We start from the raw sequence: 25984 nt of genomic DNA on the forward strand, positions 1-25984 counted from the left end.
ATTAAAGTTTCATCCATGTTAGTTAGCACACAACTTTAGTTTCTATTCGGCGCACGGACGGCGGCCGGAATTGTATAGTTTTGCTACCTGCTATCGTACTTCTCCCTTCCGTTATTACTAGAGTCCCCTGTCAAAGTTGTAACGAAGCAAAGTTGTACTATTCCTAATAACATGAAGTCGTAGAGTAGGATGTATGCTTTTGTTAGGAATCATTGAAGCGTAAAAGGCAAACGAAATAGAGGAAATGTATTTGAAAAGTTCAATGAGTCACATGCTTATCTATGTCTGGGAGATGTAGAGGACTCTTGAACACTTTTGTGACTAATCCCATGCATTGTATTGTTTTATAAATTATATCTTATTATTAATTATCAACTAGCTTATATTTTGGTCAATGAAAGAACTGACAGTCATATTATTAACATTATTATTTGATCATATTTCAATGGATTTAAATTGATATTGATATTAAAAAGAAAGAAAAATGTTTATTTATTTTATATAAAGAATTCATAGCAAACGATATAATTAATTAACTTAATTACTAGGCTTCAAGATTAGACTTGCGAGCTCGTTATGTTGAAATTTATAAAAACTAACTTTATAATGAAGTCTATTTATTTTGCTTAAGAAAATGTGTGGTAATGATTTTTTTTTGCGACAGGAAACTACATACTTATATATACCCAACAACGCGGTAGGCGCTATAATCGGTACTAAGGGCTCTCACATCCGCAACATAATTCGATTCAGTAACGCGTCTGTGAAGATCGCCCCTCTGGAGCAGGAGAAACAGGGCGAGAACCCAAATAATCCGCAGCAAGAGCGAAAGGTCACAATCGTTGGCAGTCCGGAGGCCCAGTGGAAGGTAGGGAATTACTACTATACTAACTAAAGTGATTACTAGAAATTGACAAATAGAATAACTTGGAAATTTCGTGTGGTTATGGTGACTGTCTGTAGAAACTTGGGCAGAGCCGTTACCGCTCGCCAGTTACAAATGTCTTTATAATTTACAAATATTTTTAAGATGATGTAATTTCGCAGTATATAACACTTTGTCTTTATTGATGGATATATATTATTAAATGACGGTTTAAATTTTTCAGGCGCAGTATTTGATCTTCGAGAAAATGAGGGAGGAAGGTTTCATGTCCGGCTCAGATGATGTCCGGCTGACTGTTGAAATAGTGGTCGCTTCGTCCCAGGTCGGACGTATTATCGGCAAAGGTGGTCAGAATGTACGCGAGCTGCAGCGTGTTACTGGTTCCTTGATCAAGCTGCCCGAGCAGCCGCCGCAGCCAACTGGGCAGCAGCAGGACCTGGACACGACCGTGCACATCGTGGGACCATTCTACAGCGTGCAGGTATGATACAATGACCGCCCACGCGATAATGTCTGTGATGTCATCATGGTGTATTGTATAATATATATATTTTTATTTATAAGAATGAAGCTACATTTATGTATTTTATAATATTTATATTTATTACATATTCTTGTTTAACGGAACATTTTATTGATTTAGTCGGTGGTTTATTGACTCAATTTCCGATAGTCGCGGGTTCGATTCCCGCTCAATACACACATTTTTATCGTGTTACAGTATTGGTCTGGGTGTGTCTGTGTTGTATTATATATGTATTTAGAATAAAATGTATTTTATTGTGTCTATCATTTGTTTTAGTACCTATACAATTTTTGCTTTGTTTAGAAAGTGCTGTGTGATTTGTCCAGTATTATGTATTTATTTATTATTTTATAATTTATGCATACACAATGATGGCACCTGTTTTTTATTTAGTCATGGCACCTTTTTTATTTACTCTTATTTTTGAGTATGTGCTTATATTTTGGTAACTGTGTATTAATTTTAATCATAATTTCTGCGTAAATTACAAAAATAAAGATATTTACATTTGTAAATAGTAATAAATATTCTAAAAATGCGGAATTCTGCAAAATAAAATTGCAAACGCGAAAACTGTGACCATTTTGTATATAAAAAGAATGTTACGTCAGAGTTGTGTGTGAGATTGATAACAAATATTACGTTATGTAGTTACAAAAGTCCATTAGGTTAAATAACAATCTAACATATAGTTTAAGAAGATGTGGCGGGAACTTCTTGTATCACTAAGATAAGTATCCTACATTTAATTTTTACGGCGGCTTTGCGCAGAGCGAATTTATTAATAATTATTTATAAAATAATTCTTATTAAACTCACTGTGGAATAATGGAGAATTTTACATTTTGTAGCGACCATCCGAAGCCGGTTAAAAGTCATATTGAAGAAAGAACGCGTATAAGAATTCGATTGAACTATGTGAACCAGTGAAATGGTACTTCATATACTCGCCATTTGTTCCTTTGAATCGACTCTTTAGGTGAGTTCTCGTTCACTTATGTACATATGATATTGCGAATGTAACACGAATAAAACTATTAATAAATGTATACTGTGTTTGATTTTTGCTGTGCCTTTTATCACTGTTATTATGGACTTTGTAACTACATGTGATTGTTTCATAACTGTTAATGCACTGAAAGGTTACTCTGAATGTGATGATTGTGAAGATTGTGATATATAATAAATCGTTCTAGACGGCTAACGATAATTGAAATATTAAATAATATATCTATTTAAAATCTATACATATAAATAAAATTTAAGTGTATTTTTACAAAATCAAATAAACCGATTTTCACTAAATGCATATTTTTAAAATTATGTCTGTCTGATATTGAAAATAATCGGCCGAGCCAGGACCGATTTTGACGAGACTTCACTCGTGATAAGCTAATTTTATTATTATACAAAAGCGAATGACGTCGCGGGTAACAGCTAGTTGTTAAAATATATTCATTTATTTTATTCTGTTTTCCTTTAACAGCACTAGTGTGTATTGTAATTAAAAGGCTAATATTTGTTTTAGTGCCATTAATAATTATTAAATGAACCATTTATTCGACTATTTACTACTCATGTTTACTTAGTTCGAAATTAGGTCTCTTATAGTTTAAACCAAGATTCTGTTCTACGAAAATAGGTTTAACACAGGGATATGTTTATACCCATTAGCACTTCATTAGTAGAGGTACGCATTGAAATATTCACATAATCTATCTTGGATACAATAGATACGTTTTGTTAGTACTGCCTCGACACATTTTTCTAGGAGTCCCGTTTTATCTTTTTAAGTATTAATTATATTATTTATTCGTGATATGTATTCATCAGTCGTTTTTATGCAGATCTCAATAATTATATGTTTTTATAGCTCATGACCTTTATTTAACTTTATTTTAAACTAGTTGACCCGGTGACCCTTGCTATCACTTATACCTACTCGACTGACTTGTGACTGTGGCAGATCGTGTGTTCTCAGCATTTTAATGAAGGCTATAACGGCATGGACAGATTTGCCATTGAGTGTAGTTAACACTCAATGGCAAATCTGTCCTTGAGTATGAATAGTTCATTATTCCTCTCAATAAAGTCAATGTAGTAGCTGCTGTAATAGCATAAATTTGTCGTATAATAAAGTGTAGCTTGGTTAAGTACAAATGTTTTAACTAAGGATTAATGTTTTACATGACATAAATTCCGGTAGATGTTGTACAATTATTTTAATTGAATAAAATTATGGTATATGGATAGAATATTTTTATATCATAGACTATTTATTATTGAAATCTAACAACTAAAACTGAAGGATATAAATAAAAAATTCTGTAGATATTTGCATATTTTCTATCAGGCATTGTATTCTTAACAAAAGGTGAGGACTGTAAACTCGTTAGTAGGTGTAACAATGTCTGTTGTTAAAATTAGGTCGTATATTAGTTTTATATATTTTTATATTATTTGTATGCGATGGTCACAGTTTAATACAATTTTTTTGTGCAGTGTTCTGTCGCGATTTATTTTTATATTTGCTTTTATATATACAAAACTTCCTAATTTTGATCTGTAAATATCCTCTTTTTTATGTACATATTGAGCATATAGTTTTAACATATATTTTTTTTAATGTTGCAGTCCGCTCAGCGCCGCATTCGTGCTATGGTGGCGCAAGCCAGTGCGCCTGGTCGTCGCCGCGCGGCTCAGCCTCCACCGGCACAACAGTAAACGGCCTCCGCGACCCCTTCCCCGCGCGCCCTCATCACCACTTCACCCCCAACCCTCGCAACACAGTCAGCCTCGGCCAGCCCTGCCAGGTCTTCGCAGCGTGCTTGGCCTCGAGGCCGCCGACGTTATGTCACAGGCCAGTAGCGCGCTATATACCTCTATTAGCTCAGTTAGGGTGTCTGGTACATGCCGCACCCACTTTGTACTTGTACTGCAGACTGGACACGCCCGCGCCCAGTCTACCGAACACTGCGCAGGCAGGCTGTTGTGTTGACAGCATGTGTCCAAATGTTATTGTTGACATAATTATATTATTGTAGTGAATTGTAATTAAATACTATTTTAAATCCATATTTTATCCCGGGAGTAACTATGTTGATAATTAATATTTGAATATAATTATATATTATACACTATTTTTTTAACTATAGTGCCAGTTATATGAATTTAGTGCCGTGAATATATTTAATTGTTATAATTGTTTTCCTACCCTGTTATTCTACTACTACATTATAAAGAGTTGTCATAGATTGCAATAGTTAACGATTACGTTCTCTATACATATACACATGTTGATACAATAGCTATAGTAATCAAACCAATATAATTATACAAACGAGAGGAAGTACATATTTTGTTTTGTTATAAAGTAATAGATTAATCTGTTGAGACTATCACTACACTGCTGTTATATATAATTTTTGAAAGGGTGTGTGTGTGGAATATTTTAAACCAACTGTAGGAACGGATAATGCACATGACGTTTATGCTTTATCGAGGAGGCTCAATGGAAAAACGGATGCTTGGCGAGTATATTGTAAGAATATTTTCTTTAAACGATACATGAAATTTCTGCATGCATGCTGAGGAAAACGTTGTTGTACAATGGTTTCGTAGAATCAACTAATGTGTTGGGTGTTAAGTAACTAATCCAAAGAGTGAACGCCGATCGCTTGTCGAGTCGGCACAGTGTTATGACGAGCCTTGACTAGACTCGAGGACGTCGCCGCGGCGACGCCCTCACATTACGGAAATGATAAGGTCCATCTGTGGATGAATATTTTTGATAATATAATAGTAATTGTTGGAGAGTAAGGAATTTTAATTTTTAAGTAACATTTGTTGATTCGTTTTTTTGTAATTTTGTCTTTGTTAGCTTTATAATGTTTTCTTAACGGTGTAATTTGAAGATTTTGAAAATTAAGACGATACCGTAGCGTTAATGGTGCGAATGGAAGCGTCGCGTATTGTTCGGTTCTATCGTGATATGTTTTATTGTACGATTTGCGTTATACTTGTGCCAAGTGAGATAATTAAATATGAGAGTTTAAGATTAAGTGAGTAATATCAAAATTAAAGAAAGCTTAGATATTTATAATTGTGATAATAATATATGGAAGTTTTGGCAAAAATGTTACTAAGAATGTTAAATCATTCTTATTTCCATTTTCTCAATTTTAGGTTAGATTATAATAAAATTATAAATTAAGTTGTATAGGCGATGTGGGGCATAAATAAATAACAGCGTCTTGACTGCCGTTGGGATCAGAGTCGCGGTCCACACCGTGTGCGGGCCGTGTACGGGCCCTGTACGCAGCCATCGAATGGGGCGGCGGCGGAGTATGTCTGTCTGCTCGTTTGACATAACGAATCACATCTTTTTTAACATTCGAACCAGAATAATTTTTTTACCCTATATCCCAAATGCATTAAAATAATTTTCATTTCATACTTATCGGATGATTATTTTCCATCCCTGAAAATATTTGCACATTGAGTGCTTACAACTTATTTAACGTAATAATGCTTTATTCAGAATATTCACAATAATGCTATATAATTTCTCATATTTGTTTAACATCTATAATATAAGCAATTGGCTACAACAGTTTTGTATTGCTTCCACATATTATTGAAAATTAATCTCACTAATGGCCTTTAATTTGTTATGACTGTTCCATAATTCTTTTACCGATCGGACAAAGTACGTATATATTACAATAATTCATTAAAATTTGTAATCTAATATTTGACACGAGATTAACAATGAATGAGCAAAATAATTTGAGGCTGATTGGTGTCAACTCTTCACAAATATGTTTGCGATTGGTGAGTCATATCAATGTGAGGTACGTTGTTACTTTACTGTACTGTAACGTACTTAATAGTCGCCCAAGAACATAAGATAATCATGTTACCAACTTATGGACAAATATTCTCGAATCGTTCAATATAAAGTTTTGTAGACAATTAAATCGAAAACATAACACTACGATCTACAAATGTTTGCTTAATACTAAATTTCTTATAGAAGTCAGAAATGTACCGAAAACTTAGGCATATATTTATAATCATTAATAGGCATTTGTCAAATATTAGTAAGTTGTTTATTTACTATAATTGTTACATCTGTAGTTTACTAAGACACACCATATGTATAATGCGATCTACAGGCAACTGCACATGTTTTAGCTTCCTATGTATGTTATTTTACTTTTAAATTAAAATATGTACAATTATGAATATGACTTTAAATAAATTTGAATTATATGATATGAATAAAGTCTATGAATAAATCTAACCTTTTTTTCATGTTGCGATTGTGAAGTCTTATTTAATGTTTATATGTATGATTCTCTATCTATTGACCATATATTGGCCTCCTATGTTACCAAATTTTGAATACGCAGAATATATAATCATGAATTGGGAATATGCCGAAAGAATAAATAGAAATGATATAAATTATGATAAAATAAAAACTCGGATGATTTTGTAAAATATATAATTATGAATATCTCGAAGGAATAAATTTAAATGATGTAAATTATGAATAAATCGAGAACTTTTAATTCAGAAGTCGTAGTTTCGAAGATACAAGTATGTTTCTCTATTAATAAAATTTTACTTACTATATTGTATGTATTGTATTTATAATTGTCCATGCTTGTATTGTTTTTAACATAATGCGATTGGATGTTAAAACAGTGCAGTTCCCAAACACGGTACGGATAGTGTTATATTAGCTTTATATAACTCTATAATAAATGCTAAGCGCTATTTTGTTTATACATGAATCGCTCGGCATCTTGTTTGAGAGTTGGACGTCGGTTAATTCTGTGGCATGTTCTGAATTGACATGACTATCGTAATATGTTATGACGGAACTAGATCATACACGTCTTTGTAGGTTAATGATGTTATATTACCGTGTGATTTATCAACAGCACACTATTTTAAGTCGAATGTTATTATTGTTATACATTATGAAGTTGCTATATTCTATTTACTCTAGTTGTTTGCATACTATGGAATCTTAGCATGAAATACTGGTTATTGTGACAGTTAATTATATGATATAAAATAAAACTTACACTCGTGTGACATATGAATAGAAATTAGTTTTTACTGTTTAGTACCTATAAGTGTTATGTGCTAAATAGTTCCTACCGATATAATGTTAAAAAGTATAAAATCCCCATGACTTAAAATAGTGTGTTCAAGCATCTTAAACAAATGAACTATACGATGTCTAAGTACAGACAGCTCTGGATACTACATAATTTCCCTATGTAATACTCCATAATAAATATGAATAATTATACGTCGGGATCTCACTCGACATTTGCAGTCTTATAACAATACCACAAGACTGATGCCGGTGACATTTCGACTTGCTACTTGGTAGTTGACATAACGAATAACATAATACCTCTAACTCTAAATAAATAACTTAACCGCACCATGTTCAAGTGACCTACTTACGGTAAAATGCGGAAATTGGTTCGTAATAATATATGTATATATATATATATATAGGTATCGAATATGAAGCCGTATAATTTCTTAATGTAGCGAACCGATTGTAGTTCTCCGGTTGTAATGCTCTCCTGAGCTCGCTGCTCAAACTGTGCACCATATTGAAATTTCTTCATGAGATATTTGATCCTAAATGTATTGCCGTTTATTATGTAACATTCCATATTTTAAGGAAATAACACCTGGAGGTTTAAATTTAGAATCAAATATCATAATGTATATTTAAATGTCATTTGGACATAGTATTTTAATATTATTATGTACTAAAAGGGACTTGTAATTATCTCTGTAATAGTCCTTAATGATAAAAAGAACAATTTACAATCACGATGTTAGCAGTTATTTGTACATTACGAATAATACATCTCTGTTTTAGATATACATATGTGTGCTTAAACTATAATACAGTAGAACCTCCAAAAGTTTAAGTTCAAGGAAAACGTTATAAAGTTCCAGTTATAGAAGTACATAAGTGTACGTAGTATTAAGTGTATATGCCAGGTATGTTTAAATGGCTCATGTTTTACTCTGAACTATTTCATTTCTGTTATTGAGGAATCAATAACTGGCTTGGTGTTAAAGTTAAAAGACCATTCTGAACATATCTGAAAATCTAAAAAGGCAGTCGCCGTAATCTTTTTGACTGAAATTTATGGCGGTTCTCTTACTTGCTACTTTCTAATCGATGTCTATTTAGATATTTAAATGTCAGATGCATAGGAAAAATAATTAGAATTTTCCACTCATAATAACTACTGATTATTCCGCTTTCAGTCGAGAAATACCACTGAAATATATATATTCTCTGATGTCGGCAGCGCGCTATGCCGGTCTTAAAAAGGATTGTTATAGTTGCTTAATTTTTAATTGCGTCGACGGTTGATTTGAAAATTTTTGAGAAGTAATATTTTAGTAGCGTCCAAATGAATGAACGTGGCGTCTTTATGTTACCGTGATCTAAATTATTGAGGTTTTACCGTATAAATAAACACATTGAACGTTTGAATTTGTGTGTTGGTTTTATATAGATTCATGTTTGTGTAATATTTCCACATGAAAATATAATGCTGGACAGGAAATTGTAGTGTCGCGCGTGAAGTACGACAGCGCGGTGGCGAGCCGAGTCAGGCGGACTTGGCCGTCGCCGCGGCCTGTGTGCGCTTCATGGCGATCAGCAGATTTCGCTTGCATCGGCTATCTAAAGGAGTATGATAACAGTTACTTTCACTACCACAGAGATGTACATATAAAAGCATGTTGTTTATTCCTCCCAAATATAAGCAAGAGAGGGTACGTTGATTTGGAACGTGTTTAGAATGCAGAAATAGTTTTAGTTGATTAATTGTATCGTTGTGAAGTAGTGTTAAGTTGAGGGTAGGCGCTGGCGGCGCGCGGCCACGAGACTGAATTACACCCCTGCCGTCGCGCCGTCGCGCCCATTACTTACATGTCATTCTCGCTAATAATATTATACTTTATCATTCTTGTTTGATCGATCTACTGTTATTTACATTATAATATTACTTTCTCATGTGTGTAACCACTATTTTGTGTATTTGACGTGTGAACGACTGAATTTGATTTCATTTTTTCGCATGACTTGTTTAAAATATGTAGTAGTTATTATACGACCGATTAGGTAAATCATTAGCGAAGTTGTCCATCATGATGCCAATTTTATTAGAATTCATCTCAGTTTATTGTTAAACTTTTTTAGTATGGGAATTACTTACTAGAGAATACTTATTCTGTTGTTCGTACGTTACACTCTTCAATATAATTAAAGTTTCTTGCAGTTTAATAGTGTTAAATATGCGTATGTATTTATGTACGTTACTGAAACTAGTAAGAATGCAGAGGCATATAACAGACGACGAGAGTCGTAGTGTCCGCGCTGGGTACTCCGACCGTGTGCTAACGAAGGCACGTATGCTGTATGCATGTATGTGGACACGTACTCTATTTTAATAGAACAAAGAGATCATTAACTTTACAATTCTAAAAGTGTGTTATATATTTAGAGTAATCTGTTAATGTTTCGTTTTACCATTTAACTATAAATATAATATTATTTTACATCATGACAATTCATAATTAAAATTTCAAAGGTGAAATATAATGTTTTGACCTTATAATATTAGAAAGTATACTTGTGTAGTAAGCACGGGGTTGGAGCCACTTGGTGGGCGACTCGCATTTAAATTTCGAGAAGCTATTATTGTTACTTCTCAAACTTATTAAGGTCCAATATACAATTGATTTTCGTTTGTTTTTTTTTTCAATTAACTGTTCATACTGGATGTCTTTAACTTATACAGATTCCACCAAAATTTTCTTTGAATTATTACTGTTAATTTTAGAGAACCATTTATAATTGGTATAAGTTTTGAAACTAATAACTACCTCAATATTACTAAATGAATATGATAATTATCTTTGTGCATGTTTTTGGGAACTGAATTAAAAATATTCAATATAGTATAAGGATGCTATTTTAAAACATCGTAATGGAAAATTGTCAAAATTAGGTTTCTTAACGTAATAAAAGTGAGAAAAATTTAATGGGTTTTTAATTTAAACATTCCATATCCCCCCTCCTAATATCCTTTTTAATACTGTACAACATATAACATGAAGATATTGATTAAGAATGTAATATAATTTATTCACATGCATTATGGGACAAATTTTAATTTCAATTAGCAATCGACTTTAGGGTGGAGCAGATGAATTGAAAAATAACTTTAGGGAATTATTAGTCTGCTTTGAAGCAACAGATGGGAGATAGCACAGACTTCAATTACTAACCACAAACCACATGGCGTATACACGCAATCGAATTGAATACCGCTTGAACAAAAAGTTCACTTTTGCTTTCCTTACCATACAATGGTGTAATTATGGCAGAAGTAGTATTATTAGTGCCGTATAACGTTCGCACTGCTGTTAGGTTCATTTTCTCAGAGGTAATTACAAACTGGTACAAAATTGTGGATACTACTGGCTTCTTTGTGGCCACCTTGCTTTGTAAACGGTTTTGATTTGAGTCATAGCATGATCTTAGTTCTTCGAAATGGCAACGCACGCTATACCACGGGCGTCACTGTCCGTAGTGCTGTATTAGTGTATAAGCGACCGTTATCACATACTATCAGCTGGACCACCAGCTTGGTTGCCCTTGCAGTTATATAATGTGCAGAGGTGTGATGTTAAGGAGCTCCGTAACCGTAACCGAAATTATATGATATCCGAAATAAAAATTTCTGACAATATCGGATAGGGGTTTGAACCTGATGACTGATTCACCTCGTGTGTGTAATCGAGGCTTCATCAAATCGATCATTAAAGGTTTAGTATTGTATGCGTGAAACCACAGATGTTCAGTGCATAGGCCTGAACACTGATCGTTACCTCTTTCCTTATTACAATCAATAGACCTCAGCTATCCTAGTGTTAATTGTTCAGTGACTAGACTACGCCTCCAGCTGATTACATCATTAATAAGGAAAGGTTTAATGGTAGTGTCACACAGTTAATGATAGCGGAATTAAAGAAAGATATCAAATCACTCATGAAATATACTTTCAAACGCAAAATAGCACAACAGGGTTGCTTTCTCAGTGACACTGAGTCGCACAGAGCCGAATATACCTACAACTATAGACAAAGCCAAGGCTTCGTCTTAAGTTACAAATTGAATTTATATAATCCTAGCTACTCGCCCCGGCTTCGCACAGGTCTACATGTATTATATATATAAACCTTCCTGTTAATCACTATCTATTAAAAAAAATCAGCTTGATAAAAATCCGTTGGATAGTTTTACAGGTAAGTAATAAATACACATTGCATTGGGCTGTTAGACCAGTGATCATTAATAATAAGGGATTGGTGTTCACTGACCCACCATTCAAATTTCACTACATTTTATTTGTACTTGCCAATATTGTCTGGCTTGATAAGTTACAACTGTGAGGTTATCCAGATAGACAAATATTATCAAAGTCCAAATGCAACATTATTACAAGTCTAAATATTTTTATCGAAGTATTAACATTACTGATAATAATGTTTAAACAAGAACACGCTATCTTTAAAAGTATGCCAAGACAAGTAAGCAGATGTCATATAATTTTAAAAACAGCTCTAATGATACGGATGCGTATATAGGTATGTACTAATATATTCGAGCTGAGAATTATAGGATTTAGATCCAAATAACTTGTGGTGATTCTCCCGTCATCATTTGTGAGTACCCCGAGATATTTCCATGATATTCATACAGTATACGTATTCATAAGGGCGTAATTACAGGAACCTTGATCTGCTTATTATAATAAAAAATTACCCTTCTGGCCGGAAATCACTATAGACCAAATTCAAGGGACCAACAGCGCTACCTACAAAGGGCAAGGCAAGATTATGTATCGGTACTCGGTTGCCAGTTACTAGATTATGAAGGCCACATCTTAATCTTAACTGGAGAATCCGTCAAACAATTATACCACGCATTCTAACCATATACAATAACGTACCATATAATTTTAAACGGCTGCATCTTTCATTAAAAGTGGCGCCGTTTCCGATGAATAACAACAATTGCAGTGCCAAACCTTACCTTAACCATACATTTAGCACGCCAGGTTTTTTTTCCAAAATCAGCTCTAGGTGACTTGCTTACGCGTTGTTAAATCGCAAAATCTGCATGGTTATGAGAAACGGAAATCGACATAGTTTATATGAGTATATATATATGTATATAGCAGTAGCTACGTACTTATACTGCTGGCATAACATAATTTACTGTTTAAGTTACTAATGATACTATTATATTTTCTCCTACACAGTATGTTGTTTATAATTATTCGGATAAATACAGTACATCTATTCTCACAACCTATACATAACGTTTATAGCGCCTTAGTGAAACCATCATAAAAAATACTTAGTTTCTATTTACATACATTACACAATATAGAACAAGGGTCCTTAAAGTACCAATGTCTATCTGTAGCGCCTTCACGACTAAACGGCAGAACCAATTTTAATTAATTTGGTTATAAAGACAGGAGAAACCTTTTAGATAAAAATAAACTAAGTACTACAAAATCGCAGGCAACAGCTAGCTTATACATATATTTAACTAGCTGTGCCCGCGACTTCGTTCGCGTGGTTATTAAAACCTTGCGATTAGTTGCGGATATTTTTAAAGAGGAATCATATTTTCTTAATATATTTTGGGTAACTTGAACCGTTTACGTAGCGCGTGTGCTACGTAAACGGTTCAAGTTACCCAAAACGGATGCCCTCAATTATGAATAATTTTCCTCAATATTTTTCACTGATGCTTTGCTTCTTTTGGACGTATCATAATGTTATATACCTTTTATAAGAATTTTTCAATTTGAAACAGTAGGTACTTCCTGAGATTAGCGAGTTCAAAAAAACTAACAAACTCTTCAGCAAAAATATATTAGTATCGTAGACATCTATTAATAGACATCTAATATATCAGATGTTTCCCTCAATTTTCCAACACAACCTTTCATCACATCCCAGATCATTTTATATCTCATAAGGTAGCTTACATATGTCCGTCCTACGAGGACGGTCGTATCTTCATGTCAAAATTCAGTAAGATTTGTTCAGCCGTTTTGTAGAGAAAAGGTAATATACAGACAGGCACTGTCTAATTTTCATTTTCTTATGGATGATAATGGAATGGTGCACTCGCCTGTGCTAACGGTTTACGCTGGTGGGACAGCGCGCAGTGGAGGATGATAAAATGATCACGAAGTCAGGTTAGTAATCCTATCCTATATAGTAACACTGTCACGAGGGGGGAAAGGGGATTGTTAGTAATGTGGACTGTTGACCCCATTGCTAGCAATGTACCATGTCAGGTTGACATTCACGCGGCTCTCCCTGAAAACCATCATGATAAATTCTTGGTGAATATGTCACGATGGGCTAACTGACCTGACCTCATGCTCATCTTATCATCCACCACTAGTGCCCCGCCAGCGTAGACCGTTAGCGCAGGCGGATGCACGATTCCATTATCATCCATTAAAAAAAGTGTCAAGACAAAGACATCTTCGATATGGATTCTATCTCCAGTCTATATTATTGTACTGTGAATTATATTTCTGCAACCAGTTAACGTACTGTTGGAATATTTATTTCTTTATTTTTACTATTCTTTATATAAGGTTGATAGAGCTGAAAGATTTTGTTTCTATTTTAGTATATAACCCTATTAGGTAGTCGTAACTGGATATACCTAGGCAAGAACCTTGCAGAATAATCATGAAACTTAACTACTACCACCAAGATACAACGTGGAAATCTGAAAATAAACTTCAGAGTCACAGTAAATTGATCACGTAATCGCACCATTTGAAGGTGTTAAATATAATATTTGACACCTTTAAATTGACAACATTTTTCACAATGCTTATTCACTATATTTGGCTGATTTCCGCCTTGATATACGATTATATTATTTCTGCAATAAATATGGGTAGATAAATTTTACATTTAATAAATGAAATATGAACAAGGTTATCAACCATTAATAACATGTTGGCCTTTATTTTTAATATGAACTGTACCTACGATACAAGATACGACAATAACAAATGCTTACACCCGATAGTGCCTAGGTGGTGGCTTGGAAGTATATTATATATTGAGATTCACAGATAAAAAAGTAAGGATCCTTTGCATGCGTGTAATATTATTTATTGTATACCAAAGTAATCACTGGTTCTATAAATTCATGTCTGTAACTATTATCGGTTGGTTAACGTTATACTTGCCATGTTCAGATTTCGCATATACCAAATATACCTCAGTAGGTTATTTGACTTCAATTCACGCCCGAGTCTAACTTTTGAATATGAATTGGTTACATTTATGTTATCAAAAATATCGATACGTGATATTATGTTACCTGTGCTATTAGCATACATTTCATTTGTATTATAGTTCAATACGGAGAGCAGATGGCTTGATTTGTGGTAAGTCAATCTTTGTTGTAACAAGTACAACAGTATTTGGAATTATTTATTTAATTGAAGTGGTTGATGATATAAACGACTCTGACGCAATATTCCCATTTATGGCAGATGTCTTTGTAATAAAAAAAGAAACAAAAATACTGCTTTAATGTTGTCTCATGACGATCTTTAAACTGCATCACTTGATTGACGAAGATTGATATGATCTTCATATATTGGAAATAATCAGTATATTGACCACTTATTGTGTATGTATATGTCTGAAGTGCAGTATACAGCGGGCAAAGAGCTTCTTATGCATTCCATTTATAATAAATAAGACAAACCTGTTCAATAATTAGATAGAAACAGACTGAAGTGATCATCATACATCATGTTACCGACTAAGATGTCATTATCATGCCAATATCCTGTAATTTCTTGCCTATACTTACACATGTTTCAATGCAAACTGAACAAAGCAAACTGCTTGGCGGCTAAAATTAGTGACCATTACAATAAGATATTTTTTAAAAAGTCTATACTTAATAGACTAAGATGTCATGTATATGTAAACAACTTTCAAAATTAACAGCTTGGCTGCTGAAATAAATGAGATTGAGGTACTAAAATTTTTAGTCTACGTCGGTAAAAGCCTCCGGGTTCAATTAACAAATTTCAAATGAGATGATAGATGATATATCTTGTTTCATAATTTTTAAGGCATCATATTTTAGTACTCAGGTTTTTATTGTTTTTTGGATATATTAATTTATACCCAAATCATCTGTCTGTGTTGTATATCCGCCATATTCCTCATAATAATCAAATCCTAACTTATCGCCAGTATATAAATAATAGTATTAGGTCTCCCTAGTAGTACCTAAATTAAACTTTTAACTTTATTTAGTTCTTTCATAGATATTAGTGCTCCATATCTAGCCACTATTTTTAATAAATGTATTGATAATGGCGTTTTTCCACAATTCATGAAATTTAGCAAATTAATCCCACTATTTAAATCAGGAGATAAATTTGAGCCAGGAAACTATAGACCTATAACTATTTTCCAGTTCTAAGTAAGGTGTTTGAAAAGATAATGTTAAATCAAATGTTACAACACTTCAGGGTTAACGGACTGCTTCACAGTCAGCAATATGGTTTCACCGCCGGCAAGTCTACCACTGACGCAGGTGTAGCGCTAATAACACATATTTTCGAATCTTGGGAGAAGTCACAGGATGCACTCGGAGTTTTTTGTGACCTATCAAAGGCATTTGATTGCGTGGATCATAAAACGCTTTTGTACAAGCACGAACATTATGGTATAAGAGATAATGATCTAAAATTAATGAAAACTTATTTAGAGGATAGGGTCCAAACTGTAGATATTGACGGTGTAAAATCTAAGGGAGCTAATATTAAGATGGGCGTTCCACAAGGGTCAATCTTAGGCCCGTTTCTCTTTTTAATCTACATAAATGACCTTCCCTTTATGGTAGAGAAAATTGCAGATATAGTGCTGTTTGCGGATGATACTTCGCTAGTGTTTAAAATTGGACGTCAAAGAAATCAATTAGACGATGTAAATTGTGCTATGTCTGCAATATTAAATTGGTTCACATGTAATAACCTATTATTAAATTCCAGCAAAACAAAGTGTATAAAATTTACACTTCCTAATGTAAGACTAATAAATACACAGTTAGTGCTTAATGACGAAATAGTAAATTTTGTTAATGATACAGTTTTTTTAGGTATAATAGTGGACTCGAAATTACAATGCCCCATATTTCAAAATTGGCCAGTAGACTCAGTTCTGCTGCATATGCAATTAGAAGAATTAGGCAATTAACAGACGTGGCGACGGCTAAACTTGTATATTTTAGTTATTTCCATAGCATAATGTCTTATGGCATACTGCTGTGGGGTAAAGCAGCCGATATAAATACTATATTTATTTTACAAAAGAGAGCCATACGTTCTATTTATGGTATGGGTTCAAGAGAGTCATTACGTCAGTGCTTTAAAGAATCAAATATCCTCACCGTTACTTCACAATACATTTATGAAAATATCATGTATGCCCGGAAGAACTTAGAGAGTTTTAAAAAACTCAAAGACTGTACAAGTAGAAACTTACGCAATATAAATAAGCTAATTTTACCTAAATGCCGTCTGCACAAAATTAGTAACTCATTCTATGGTAATTGCGTAAGATTTTATAATAAACTGCCAGAATCTGCATTAAATCTGACAGAGAGGCAATTCAAATCTTATATTAAACAATTTTTATGTAAAAAAGCCTATTACAGGATAGACGAATTCATAGATGACAACATATCAAGTAAATAATTAGTTTATTAGCATACAACGTTATAATTTAATTTTCTCATTGCTTTCTTGATTTAATTGATTTTAAAAATATGAAAGCGTAGCGGTTTTTGTATTGATTGCCGCATGCATTCTTATGTAAAATGTGAATACTATAACTATCAGATGGCAATTGTAAGTAGCTTTGACGTAGTCTAGTGTTTTGAGTAGTCATGCTCACTAAAATGTCCAGACTTGTGGCGGCGTGGTGGGCCGGGTCATTGGGCTTCCTAAAATATGGTCGAGCGCAGTGATGGCTGGCTAATCCGTCATACTCGTGAACGGGTGCTGCTTGTAGGGACTGGTCTGCTCTAATCATTATGACTGATTTCCTCTTATTAATTGTTTAACCAGTTGGTTATATATTCAATATTTTTTCTATTTGAGTATTTAATACAATTAGTGCTAATTGGTGGTTTGTATTCACACACTTAAACTTAAAAATGTAAAATAATAATAAAATTATTTAAAAGAGCAACACGCAAGTTTCTTGCTCGTTCTTGTGATGAGACAGCTTTCCGAACGAGCGGTAAATTAAAAAATGTAATGACTATTCAAAAGTGCTTCAAATGTAAGTTTATTTGAATAAATGATTTTCTATTCTATTCTAAACTTTAACAAAATGGTGAAATAATACTTAGTTCATACTTTGTTCTAATATTCCTTTCTCTTATCTTAAATATATATTTAGGAAGTCACAACAAAAGAACAATGTAATGGACATATTTTTCTTGAATATGTATGTACGCGATGACGCTTGAGGAACTTACTTCTCGGTTCTGTGATATTTTGTAGCATTATTTTTAAATGAACCATATTAAAGTTAAATGTAACATTTCGTAATACCTGTAAATATGGACTATTTTATTTAATAATTTCCAGGTGTATTATTGCAATATATGTATGAACTGTCGCACTGGAAAGGGAGAAGTCTCAATGAATTGCGAAATTCCTGTGACGTCATTTATGGATAGGCCGTAATTTATCGTATACGTGGTAAACAAGAAATCCGATTTTTTTTGTGTAATAAACTGTAGGTATACAGGTTATCTTTCTCATATACAAACTATAATCATAATATTCTGGGTAAAGTTCCTTTTGAAATAATCTGAAACGTGACAGATTTCTAAAATACAAGCTTCGTAGTTATTTTAATAATTAACTTATTATAGTAGTAACATGAATTGTAATTGACTTCTGTAGTCTGTAAAACCACATAAAGAGGTAGACTGTAAAAAGTTCTCTGCGTGGACCACTTCGCTTATCATACACCAAACAACTTGCTTTGTTTCGGTTGTATCACTTACATCACATGTTAACATGATGTCTGTGGTACTGTTCATATATAGGCGACGGATACCGATTCTCATCAGAGGGACCACAACCTTGATTGCTATTTAAATTATTGAAAGAATGAAATACTCTAGACAATTATTATTCGTTTGACAGTTTTATAATTAATCGGGGTTCTTTGATTCAATATGTAATTATAAAGCGACCATTCCCAACAATAGCGATACCAGATACTAATATGAGTGATTCCACGGACAGAGATCTCACTTCTGTTAGTGATTTCGTATCCTCTGAGCCTGGCCTAGCGTACTTATTATATTTTTATACTTATTTTAGATAAGATTTTTATTTGTATTCTCAGTACACACATAAAAGTTCAGTTACAAGTGATATACATTAGAAAAGAGTTCAAAAGTATAAATGAATAAACTTGTATAACGTTGTAACCTACGTGGAGCGCAATAAAAATGGCTATAGCTCAGTGTGGAGTATCACTCAGGGAGTGAAACATTTCAGCTGTGACTGTAAGGATGAACTACTACTACTTATTATTAAAATATATGATCGTATATTCTTTACGACACGAGTCTGTGCAAAGTGAGGACATGTGTACGTTATTTTTATAAAGTTGGCTTCGTGATACAATTTATCTTCACAACAAATTCAACAAGTTACACTTTGTTAACAGTCATCTACATTCTTCTGTCTACCTACTTCAGCCGCCAAGGAAGTTATGCTTTGTAAACGATTTCTAGTACCCAATGTGGACTTATACCCTACTACTAATACCCTACCAGATACCATTGCAGTAATTTTTACAGGTAGGTAACATTTCATGTACATAATTATTAATAACTCAATAATAAAACAGAAACAGTAATAAATACTTTATTTAAATATTTGTACCAATAATAGTGCTTAAATTCTTTCAGGTCTTCATCTGAATAGACGCCTGTTAACTGTACAAATTACAACTAAAACGAAATATAAGCGTTTAATAATATAAATAGAAATATATGTAACTCGATTCATATTTTTCACGCTGGCAATATTTTATTTCTTGATGAACGAACGATTACGCATCAAGTCGTTCAATCGAATAAATATTGTAAATGCGTCTACCAGACGGGAAGCATGAGATGGAAATTTATTAAAAGCAAAATGTTCCAACGTACGTGGTTTTGATTGAATTTATGTATCTTCGTTCGTTAGATTATATATATATATATATATATATATATATATATATATATATATATGTATATATATTATATATAAATCAATAGATACGTATATACAACAATAAATAAAATATAGCCCGCATACTCAAACTAGCGCTAGCGTGTACAACATTCCATTATAATCCATTCAATTAAATTAAAAAATATAAATATATAGAAGTTAGATACTAATAATTACCTACATTATTTATCTAAGAATATAGAAAGCTGATTACGGGATAAAAACAGTTAAATAAGCATGATCAAACGTTTGTCAAATATCTAGAATAACAGAGATTCAATGCAATATTTTCTATCGTTTAATACGGTTTAAGATATTTTATTTCTTAGAGGATTTTGACAAGATGCTATTAACTATCAACTTGCTCATTTGTTACAACAAGCTTAAATGTTAATACACTAAATGAAATAAAAAGTTTTTATAACATTTAATTTCAGACTGATACGCTATTTCAGGTATATTCTTCAAGCTGCTTTCGTTGCCAAAATTCATATACCTACTTTGTTGTGAAGAAAATTCGTTAGAAAATACGTAGATAGTTTTGGATTTGAGCCACCACCATACAAAGATGCTGGGGAGATATACGATCACTGAATTTTAATTAATCGTCAAATCTCAACTCAAACTCACTCAATTTTAAACAAAATTGTGCAACCTGCCGTGTAGTGTGAAATTAAGTACGTCTCAGTCTCTATGCGAGATGAATTATATGTCCTGTCTTCTTTACCCCAAGGGATGAACGGGGCTGCTGCATCCACGTAGTTACGAATCAATCAGAATGACTCCTCACAGAATCACGAGCCATTGAAAAATTAATTTAACTCTCCGTTCTTTAGGTTTGAATTTAATAAAAAGATATTATTTAATTTCAATGCAGTTTTTCTACAGGTCTGCTCGGTAGACTCGTCACAAGTATTAAATCTTTAAATTTATTTATAAATCACTCAACCTATTTATGAAAAGGGTGTTCACACTTTCAAATAATAATCTCATTGATATCAAATACATTTATTTGTTTTTACAAGTAAGCAGACAATATATTTAATAAAAAAAGGAAATATGCGAGCAGTATTTTTCGAAGTTTAAGAATGTCCGGGTTTATCAAACCAAAAAGCACTTACGTCATTGTAAGGAGACTGGAGTTCAGCAGCTTCTGATGATTTACTGTTGATTACCTACACATAAACAAGACAATTAATACTGTTGTGTTCTCTTTGTTATGTGCCAGAAATATGCTCAGGAGAATGTGCTCAGGAATCACAACTAATCTAACATCTCTATTCAATGGAATCCCTCGTCGTCATGTAAGAAATAGTAGAAACCCTCGTCGTCGGAGAAACCCTTCGATGTTGCCATTCCAGAAGATATAGAAATACATATACAGAACAACAATTACATCTCACACTTTTCTTCAACCGAGAGACAGGTAACACAGCAAGCTGCTTGGCGGCAGTCAACAGATAAAACAGAAATATCACAATCAGACGACTTTATTTGTGGGCCAATATATGTATCTATGTATACTCAAGAATAGGTAGGTAGCAGTTGTTATTTTTTTATTAAACAATTCTCTGGTACACTCACCTTAACGCTCTTTCGTGAGACGAAGCCATTTTTCCTCAACGCCACCAATGTTACCGGTTTCGTTCTAGTTTCGAATGGCTCAAAATAACCCTAATAAAGAAAAAAAAACAAGCTAAAATTTACTCATTATTTCTAATATTTTTATTAGAACTTCTATTAATAGCTTTCCCTTGAAACTAATAAATAAATAAGCGGACAATCATTGTGGATTATGTAATATAATTTTTAGGTATTATATTTTTTGGTTACTTTGTATATATATTAAATAATTACCTTATGAAAAAATGGACTGAAATCAATAGAGAGTGCTTTCGCTAGGCGTGTTAAGCGCGGTGGTATTTTTACAGAATTTGCACTAAAATTGTGGACTCGCTGTTGTTCCTGAAACAAGTTACCGTTACAAGATTCAAGCACATACATATATTTTATTCGTCTTCGTTTTGGCTGTTTATAGCACACCGCTTTCGGAAACCACACCTGACGGAAAGGTGTGGTTTTGCATTGTTTGTAGTATTTATTAGTATGATTGTTTGCATCTGTCTGGGTGTTTTTTATATATATTATTATTTATGTAGGTATTTACAAAAGAATTTGTATCTAAGTATTTCTGTCAGTCGTTTAGTACCCATAAACTATTTAGCTTGGGACTAGATAACGCTGTGTGAATTGTCCTGGATTATTATTATACTACTTGGTACAAATTATAACGTATTTATAAGTGAACAGTAGTTACTTACAGTATTGCATTTATAATTCGTTTTAATTAGATATCTGTTTAGAATTATTATAATTGGTTTTAAAAACCAAATATATTATGTAGAAATCAGTCTTCAAATAACTCATAGGTACAGCAAAAACTAAATACCTACTTACTTGAGAAAGTGGTTGGTACTTCCATAAAGTATTTGAAACATTTGTATCAGTCTCTGGTCCTGATCCATTTACCGGGAAGGTTTTCTCATAGTCAGGAAAAGATTGACCACTAGTCTCAGAATTTACCGATTCCTTTGTCGCTGTAAATACAATAGAACGACTTCATATTATCCATATTTACAATCTGAAAATTGCTTTATATCAATTAACCATACAATCACTTTCAGCAATACAAAAATAATACACATCTGTGATTATAGCAAATATTGCAACTTTCATAATTTCCATTTTTAGACTATATCAATCGTATGTCGTTCTTCACGTTGTGTCTCGAGGAAGTAATCTACCATTTATGTAAATGATACAAACAAGATTTCAATGAAAAAGTATGTTTACCTTTATGTCGTACAATAAGTCGTTGTAAATGTTAATGTTCATTGAAGTCAATTCTTAGGAACTGAACATTTGTACGATCATTTTAATTGCTCAAGTTGAAGTGCGCTGGTAGATAACCCTCGATGGAAATTTAACATGTCTGTCTGTAGCATAACTCCTAAACAAACCGATTATGATGCGGTTCTCTTTATTTGAAATATACTGATACTTAACTACAGTTTATTGACTAAATATAAACCCGATTGCTTAAAATTTAAATTTGTAATTATTTACTCAGTGGTAGGACAAAACAATATTATTTCAACTGCAACCTAAATGTTGTATAAGAAGATCAAAATAAATAGACAATGTTTTTGCTATATGTACACACCTGTTTTCAAATAAGTGAGAAGGATAATAACTTTCAATTTTCAAACAACTAATACGACAATGTTCAGCATTTGAAATATACTCACAATTTCTCTTTAAAACGCATTTATGGTAAAAGCGAATGTATCGAGAAATTAAAACATTTAACGTTTTTTTGGGAAATAATATTAGCTACTTATTTACATATATAAAAGAGATGGTTAGATAGGTAAGTTAAATATGGTATTAAAAAAGCAATAATTATTGTTCGAAATCGTGAAAATCGACAGTATTATTCTCCCGTAAGGCGCAAGGGGCTCGAGTACACGTGCGGCGTTGCTCTTCGTGTTCTCCAGGGGCGCAGCGCCCGGCCACGCAGACTCGATTTCGAGATATGGTCCCGTCTCCACACGTAACTGAGCAATCACTCCATTTACTCCAACGGCTCCAAATTTTACGCGCTTTCAAAGTGTCTTCCTTCTGACAGTCTTTTGCTGCAAATGTTGTGCACTTATGTTTATAAGTAATTGAAGCGGTGGTGTCTTAAGCATATTTGGTGCTGGTATGCAATGCGCAAAAAAAACAAATGTCAACATTTTAATTAATATTATGTGACTTCCTATCATTCTTTACTGGTGTACTTACCTATATATTACGTAGTAATTACAAAAAATACAGATGATGATTTTTAAATAGACACATGCATATTTATACATTAAACCTACAGATTAAACACACGCTGTACACACACACACATATATAGGTACATATATATATATATATATATATAAACAGAAAACATATGGGTTACTATTCTTTAGTTATTGTGGATTTATTAGCTAAGATAATTCAGACGCCAGTTTGGTTTATGTGATAGACTTCGAGGCTTATTCATAATAAATAAATCATATAGATACATATCTCTAAAAACTACTACTATTGGTACATATATTTGTGGCTACACTACCTACTGTGTTTATATTTTTACTGAGGGTTTTAGGCAGTTATCATATATTAAGACGGGTATCACTGCGACTTAAATAGATCTATCGTGCTCGCCCTGTTTTTTCAATACACTACCAATATATATAGAGTACTCAAGTTATGTCATGTATCATACCTACTTGTAGTTATGTCCATTTCTTCAGTATCTAACACATGTCTATCAAATTTAGTTTCTTTACGTGATTTCATTGTTGTCATACACATTCTCAGCTGTTCTTCTATTATTAGATTTAAAACTTCTACAGGATTTAATGATGATTGTGAATCTATCTTGTCAGGTTTTTTGGGATTTGTAACAGACATATAAATTAATAAAATAACGCATGATGCATGTAAAAAACCCATTACGAAATATTTTTTTTTATATAAATATTCGTCTTGTTCTCAGAACTTAGTTGTACTACGTAGCAGTATAGCTATTACCCGTATGACTTTCATCCTCTAATCACAGTTTTTCTATGACATTTAGTCAAAGACAAAATAAATATAATAAGATCTAGTTTTGTAAGTGTAAGATCATACCATCTAGAATAATAGATACGTAACAAAAGGAATAAATAGGTACTAAACCTAAATATATAAAAATAGTATATCCCTACATGTAAATATTATTCAATAATAATTATATATTTTACATCCTTAATAATAGACAAGCTGACGTGCCTCCAGGAAAGTGATAATTGTCCTCGAGATACTTAGAGTGAGTTATTATGATGTGTCTACATTATATATCTACTAGCTGTGGCCGCCGGTTTCGTTTGCGTGAAATTTATTGCCTAGGTTATATGTTATTCTGATGTATGTATAAGCTATATTACTGTAAAGTTTCTTAAAAATCCGTTCAGTAGTTTTAGCGTGAAAGAGTAACAAACATCCATCCATACTCACAAACTTTTGTTTTTATAATATTAATAATAATATGAAAAAATATATATAATGCAATACAGGGGAACCTAAAAAATGTCAATGTTTTGGAACTATAGACCTGAAAGGCTAAAAGTTAAAAGTTTAGTAGAATTTACAAAATTTATATTTTTTTAGTTGTACGTGCATTGGTATAAAATTATCTCCATGTATATCTCCCTAGATATAATTTTTTACCAAATTCTGCTAATTTTTTAATTGTCACCACTTTTTTTTCTTATAGGCAAGTATATCTTTAGAAGTCTCGTCTTCGATCTTCGACACAGGTGACGTGACGTAGACTTTTTTTAATTGATAATAATGGAATGGTGCACCGGCCAGGTCAGTTAGCCTATTGTGACAACTTCACCAGGTACTTATCACGATGGTTTCCAGTTTGAACCACGTGGAGGTAAACCTGACGTGGTACATTGTTAGCAATAGGTTCATTAATCGACATTATTAATTTTCCCCTGACGCAAAAAATTATGTTAATTGCATTGGCTAATATTTTAAATAAAATCAAACGCCTTAGGACTTCAAAGGGAAGGTAAACAATTAGTGGTGCACCGAATATGTAACCCCATTCAGCTTGCGGTGCACGCTTATTAGGTACCTGCAGAAGTGTATAGTTGTAGGTTGTACTTAAAGTGGAGTATACAATTTTCCTTTGTGTTAGCCGCTTCCGTACAATACGTTTATATACTTACTTGTACGAGTATATATGTATATAGAATGAATATGAAGAATTTAATTACTGCGCTTGTATCTTTACCTTGTAATTTTACTACAATTTGTAGGCTGTTGATGTAAGTAAAAAAGTACCCCCTAAGTAGGTACTAGTACGGTTTTTAATTAAACAAAAACCGTATTAGTACCTACGTGGGGGGAATCTATTACGTAAACGTCGAACCATTAAATACAATTAGGGCTACGAAACCCTAATGAAACCTAATTCATGGACGGAAGTACTTTATTTTAGTTTACAAAGTACATATTATTGATGTACAA

At 32.8% G+C, this 25984-nt stretch overlaps 2 protein-coding genes across 9 annotated transcripts in view; one reads left to right on the forward strand and one right to left on the reverse strand.

The window, feature by feature from the left end:
• The window catches only part of LOC131855113 (insulin-like growth factor 2 mRNA-binding protein 1), a 78281-nt gene extending 69402 nt beyond the window's left edge, over positions 1-8879 (forward strand). For 7 of the 8 annotated variants that reach the window (XM_059206343.1, XM_059206345.1, XM_059206348.1 and 4 more), the window contains 3 exons: positions 665-868; positions 1110-1367; positions 4047-8879. In XM_059206343.1, the coding sequence (XP_059062326.1) occupies positions 665-868; positions 1110-1367; positions 4047-4136 (552 nt within the window). In that variant the 3' untranslated portion in view covers positions 4137-8879. Of the gene's footprint in view, positions 1-664; positions 869-1109; positions 1368-2263; positions 2392-4046 lie in introns of all 8 variants that reach the window. The other variant, XR_009358094.1, reaches the window with a different exon arrangement.
• Positions 8880-20869: 11990 nt separating this feature from the next.
• Positions 20870-24466, reverse strand: LOC131855115 (uncharacterized). The gene is made up of 7 exons (XM_059206350.1): positions 24190-24466; positions 23331-23559; positions 22537-22616; positions 22322-22461; positions 21722-21829; positions 21449-21538; positions 20870-21039 (listed from the first exon to the last, which is right to left on the reverse strand). The coding sequence occupies exons 1-7, from the start codon at positions 24413-24415 to the stop codon at positions 20947-20949; spliced, it is 966 nt and encodes a 321-aa protein (XP_059062333.1). The 5' UTR covers positions 24416-24466; the 3' UTR covers positions 20870-20946.
• Between the last annotated feature and the right edge of the window lie 1518 nt (positions 24467-25984).

Source organism: Achroia grisella, unplaced genomic scaffold (genome assembly GCF_030625045.1).
Source record: "Achroia grisella isolate CSIRO2021 unplaced genomic scaffold, CSIRO_AGI_Agris_v1 utg1304, whole genome shotgun sequence".
In the NCBI taxonomy this organism is placed as follows: domain Eukaryota; kingdom Metazoa; phylum Arthropoda; class Insecta; order Lepidoptera; family Pyralidae; genus Achroia; species Achroia grisella.